This window comes from Hesperophylax consimilis, chromosome 2 (genome assembly GCF_061612785.1).
Source record: "Hesperophylax consimilis isolate HC1 chromosome 2, BYU_Hcon_1.0, whole genome shotgun sequence".
In the NCBI taxonomy this organism is placed as follows: domain Eukaryota; kingdom Metazoa; phylum Arthropoda; class Insecta; order Trichoptera; family Limnephilidae; genus Hesperophylax; species Hesperophylax consimilis.
The window spans coordinates 31,335,884-31,341,883 of NC_142837.1; the positions used below are offsets into that span (position 1 = coordinate 31,335,884).

The 6,000-nt window shown below is 31.8% G+C and overlaps 1 protein-coding gene across 1 annotated transcript in view; it reads left to right on the forward strand.

Moving 5' to 3' along the window:
• The window catches only part of LOC149425905 (phorbol ester/diacylglycerol-binding protein unc-13-like), a 304,195-nt gene extending 298,483 nt beyond the window's left edge, over positions 1-5,712 (forward strand). The window contains exons 11-12 of the mRNA XM_089643854.1: positions 190-274; positions 5,460-5,712. Coding sequence (XP_089499980.1) covers positions 190-274; positions 5,460-5,712 — 338 coding nt within the window. The remainder of the gene's footprint in view (positions 1-189; positions 275-5,459) is intronic.
• Positions 5,713-6,000: the final 288 nt, after the last annotated feature.

Sequence of the window (6,000 nt, forward strand, 5' to 3'; positions counted from 1 at the left end):
TAGTTAGCGAAAGGTTTCAGCCTTCAAATAACGTTTTTACTCTTGCCTTCAATATACGATAAAAAAGGGATTTACGTTTTAAACCGCTATTTAAATTTATTTCTTTATTCTCTTGCCAGGTTTTTACTGCTAAACTAAGTTTTCGCTGTGTTTAAATTACTGAAACTTATGAAAAATGTTTAATTTCAGTTTCACTTAGTAGAAAACCAAGTCTAGAAAGACAGAACACTTCCTATGACGACACGTGTGATCTTACCCCAACATACACAACAAGGTTTGTATTTTATTGCCAACATTATTTTTCTAACAAACACAATGCAGATACAAATTGAAAATATCACACGGCTCCACTGTTACATTTAAAAATTTTGATGAAAAAATTCATAAGATTTTATCATACGCAGGACTTAAAATAAATTGATAAAACATAAAAAATTACGTGTTCATTAAACATAATGATGCATTGCTTGTAACTAATTATTAGTTTTTTTTTATACAAATAAGAACAAATAAAAAAATAAGTATTTGAATAAGAGTCCTTCCTCTCTGCCTACCCCTGCGGGGAAACGGCGTGATGGTTAGTTAGTTAGTTAGTTAATTACTTACTACTATTGATAAAATTAAGCCACCAGTATACACTAAACCAATAATTAGATTTAGTGTGGTATTTATCGGTTTTTACAGAAATTGTGGAAAATGTAAAGTTTTAATAATTGGGTCATTTGTTCAGTTAAAAACCTGTAAGCATGACGACTTCTCTGGTCGAGGGATAAGGCTCTCGACTAGCAATCTGAAAGTCGCAGGTTCAAATCCCAGCGTGCGCAAGTAAATTTAATTTAATTAATTTGTATTGTTTCACGATTTATTAATTATAAATACTTTAAAAACTTGCTTTACTTTTACAGAGTGGGAGATACTTCCAGTATCGCCCTGGTGTAGAACCACCATTCAGAATTGAAACGTTTCTTGAAATAGCTTTGACCGTGTTTGTAGACCAAATCTGAATAGCCAAGTACTTCCCCATCTTCCTCGACCGCATCTCATTCCCCTCCAAACAACTTTTAGTCTTACATCATACCCCAATTGAGGATGACATCGTCTCACTAGCTGTAAACCGTTGGTAGCAGTTGGGACTCTAGTGCGATTTGTTTCATCTTTAAGGGCATTTTCGGACTAAATTGGTCTTAGTTAAAGTTCGTTTTTGTCCCGAACATTCAGAGTTGAATAATAAATGATTTTATCGAGGGTTGGAATATTCTAACGAAACTCTCTTTTTGTTTACCTAACATGTACCCCGTGTGTATTATGTAAACGCGTCAACGCTTAAATAAATAAATCGTATTGATTTCACTAACAAAACACACAATGCATTATTTATGTATTTGAAGTATGTATCAGTAATTCATTTAAAGGTTCCGAACTGAAAAATCGTACACAGACACTTATGTGCTCTTTTGTAAAAGCATTGGTTATCAGAGGATTAAAAACAACTAAAATGAAAATTTCGTTCTAATAATTTTTTTTCAGCGTGATGTGTGTTTCTGGCTTATAAATATTGCTTGTACTAATTGGTTAAAAAATTGTTTAATCATAGAAAAGAACGCTTTTTATTGAAAAAAGCTGTTTACTGCTCTTTCTGTTTAAGCACATTTGCTTCAAATTTTGTCTCTTAAAAAAAAACACATTTACCAAAAAATCTCTTTAAATAATGGATTTTTTCTGAAAACATAATTTTATTATTACATATTGAAATACTTTTCAATATGTAAAAAAAAAATAATAAGGATAAAAACTTATCTGATTTTCCATTTTTTAAATTTAATAGCACGGCAAAAGTGATATTATTATTTGGATATTTTCACTTTTATAATCGAAAAAATTTACGATAATTTCGGAATCTTTATAGTGACAAATATATTTTCGATTTATAATGTACCTTTTTTGATATGCCGCCAAAACGACTAATTCGTTTTTAATGGTGAATGTGACAGCGTTAACGTCATGCAATGCCCATGGCAGCCGTCTGTATCCACTGGCGTTATTTGCGCCACAATGACGTTGTGGCCAGTTAGAATATGCGATTTTAAAATCAATTATTACTAATGAAAACATTATAATTACAAAAATGAACTTTAAATCTTCCGCACATTTTTAACGTTATTCATAGTTTGTGAAAACATTTCTTTCATTTATTTACGAAATAATAAAAAATACAGGAGGAATCTATTTTATTCCGTTATTATTACATTTACTAGTATATTTAACCCGATGCACCATCCTTATTTTGTAACCTGTGTTATTTGTTTTTCACGTTTCCACTGCAAATACATTTTTACAATAAATCTGATTTACAAAAAAAATGTTTGTAGTTATAAGTAATACGTACAATTAATAAACAACACTGTATGTATTTCGGAACATGCTTTATTAAGTTGCTAGATGACACTAAGTTTCCGGCGTTGCACGAGATTTACAAATAGTAATTCGAAACCAGATATATACAATAATTTTTCTAAACGAAAATCTGAAACAGAAAAATCAGAAAAGGATACGGTCACATCTAGAACTCGAACCCAGGACCCTTGTCTTTCCGGGACACCGCTCTACCAACTGAGCTAATGGGACCCTATCCCCCTCGGTCACTTTTAACTGTATCATACTTCGAATAAGAACTACTAACATTGTCTTCATTTTTTTCACCGCACATTTTTATCGGCAACTATCTTTATGTATGATCGCAAGATTCAACCCGAACTAAATGCAATCTAGACAACGTCTTTTTTTAGATAAACCTATCTTATTTTTTTTTATTTTTAATGTGCGACATCTATTGACTTTTCTGCAAGTCTAGAATGAATATTTATTTTTCGGAATAACTTTATTGAGTAAAACCTCAAATTGTAATATTTAATTATTGAAGACAATATTAGCGATTTCTAAACGAAAATCTGAAACAGAAAAATCAGAAATTATCTGATAGTATTAATACTCTTGCGTCTGGACGATGTAGGCCCTCTGATTGGTCAAATTTATATTGTCTGTTTCGGTTAAATTCCGCCAACTTCAAAATTAAGACACGATTTCATACTAAAATAGAATCGCCTCATAATAATACGAGATTTCTTCAAAAGCATCGTTTCTGCTCATATAATTTTTGGATAATATCGAAGAAAATATGTTTTAGAAAGTTCATAATCCATTGGATTAATTACATTACAATGAAAATTATCCACAGTTACGTGATTATGTTTGATGTTTATAAAAAAATCACGCGTTCCTTCAATGGCCGATACGCACGGCTATAGATTATAGATGGCCGACAGAGCGCACCTCTGGCGGTTTAAAAACGAACCAAATGAATGGCGCGAATATTTAAATATGCAGCTCACAATATTTGACTACTTACGATTAACAAGCGTTTAATGAGAAGATTTCTTCTGGAAGCTTATTACTTTGTAATGGCATTTTTCATTATTATTTATATTTTTTTGTTTATTTATTATAACTGATTTTATATTGACATGTTTTCTAATTTCTAAAATTTCAAAATTATTTACTTGCGGTGCTTTATATCCTGAGTGAAGTATTTTAAGACCTGAATTTTTTATCGAAAGTGTGATCATTATTCAAAAGATGATTTGCAAACTCAGATTCACTATTTCCATTTAGAGCCCTGCGATATTCTTTAGTTCTGACTTCATAGTTTTTATTTGTTCTATCTTTGTAAAAGAAATTACAATCATCCCAATTGAGTTTTTAAACTCCTGATTTTTTTGTTTGAATTTTGCTATCTTTATTATTAAGAATATATTTCTTCATTGTTATTAGTGTAAAACGCCAGTTGAATAATACCAGGATTGTTTTTATATATAATTTTAGAAGTATCGTTATCCACAAACAGAATTCTGCGCCATTGTTTATTTATATCTTTAGAAAGACCGTTTGAAGAGAATATGTTTTTTATTTAGTATTTCAACTATCAATTTATTAGAATAACCGTTATTAAATGCTATTTGTCTTGTGAATATATTATTTTATGGTTATATGCTATTTGTTTTTTTCATGTCTTAAAATACCTACTTCACTATAAATAATTTTGAAATTTTAGAAATGAGGAAACATGTTAATATAAAAGCAGATATAATTAACAAGAATTTTTTTATAAACTCTCTTTCAAATATTTTCCCACTCAACTGGTCTTTCCCGTCTAACGATATTGTAATTCCTAATTATTATAAACCCAGCCTACTTTTACCCCTCCCCCCTCCTTCCACTTCTTCTTTCCCAATTGCAATCTATATTTAATTATTGACTTCGGTGTATACACAATAAAATATAAACATTATATTTATTCATTTATTGGACAATTTTCATAGCGCCGCTTTTGTGAGATATCACCTCAGGGGCGCTATATTGTAATAATCTACCTTTATATATAGATTTTTACTCTCTTGATGATGTTGTATATATAATCTAACTTTAAACTTTATTAGATACAGTAACAGTTGTAGGTAAAGAATTACCACCAGTTGGAGTAAAATTAACACCTTTCAATTAAACAGACTGCTAATCTCATTGCACAATTCCCCTCATTTTATTCATAAACACAGGTACAATTAATCAATGTGTAATAATCTATTATTAAGGTCAACTTTGTTATAACTATCTTTAATTGTGACAAACTAAACGATATTGATGCAACTTATAGACATTGACGGTTGTAACACATATTTAAGCACTGCAAGTCTCCTATGAGCTAATTATATTAGGTACCTAAGATAACAGTTAATATCAGTTGTAGACATGTAGTCAATAATAGTGTTTAATTTGAAATAATCCATCACAAATACGTAAAATTTCATTTATTCAAACAACTGTCATTATATCAATTAACTCCTTCCTGTTCCGTGTTTTAACAATATATATACTCACCCTCTCTCTGGAATGTCCTAATATCTATCTATTAAATGTAACTGTTGTTAATATCACTTAAAATGGGCAAAGCCCAACTAAGAGCCGCCCGCAGGACCTAGCAGAAAAAAACCCGCGGAGCGGGTTTTTAACTGCTAGTTATGGAGTATTATGTCGTGTTGCGCTACCTCCTTCTTTAGCCAAAGTTTCGGACAGCATTACAGTGTCCATCATCAGGGCAGATGTGTAATAATCACAGATCACAGAAACTTTGGCTAAAGAAAGAGGTAGCGCAACACGGCATAATACCCGAAAAACAAATCACTATAATACTTTTGGCCTTGAAAATCTCAAATCATACATGATGAGAGCTTAACCTATAATTCGTTATTTTGATTAGTTATCGCGTCGCCAATGGCTAACACTAGTTTCCACTATCATGTGTACTTGCCTTAAGTAAGTTAAACCTGCTTATAATTCCTGCCTTCAATGACTAGTTTTGGTGAAAAAGGTAAATTAATTTAATAATTTGTATTCGTGAATTCCAGAGAGCCGCAGTTTCCCAAGCAGCCCAGCTACGAGGAGTTCTACGACACCTCCAGCTATCCCTATCAGGGCGAGGAGAGCTTCACGGTGAACGAAGAGGATCGCACCTGGGACAGCGGGGGGTACTATTTCGGACAGGACTACGCTACCGCCGATAGATCCTCTGTCACCACCACCGTAGATTACGAGAATACGATCAATAAGAGACGTTCGTCGGTGATACAACTACCTCAAATACCTCCTAAGGTGAGATGAATTGTGGTGTGCACAGTCAAATACGATTGCATTGTTTTATTGTATTTTTCGGCTTTTTTGTATTTCTTGGACATTAACTATGTAACAATTTCTAGACAATTTGTTTTAAAGAGTTTTATTTTGCATGTTCATTTTTTACTTGATTATTATTTATTTGCTACCGGTTTCGATACATTTGTGTCATTCACTAATAACCTAAAAACTAACTTTAAAGTTGTGCAAGTACAGAATGATTAGATTTTATTTGGTGAGGGTAGTGGAAGGAGTGATTTTGAGGTAAGGTGGGGG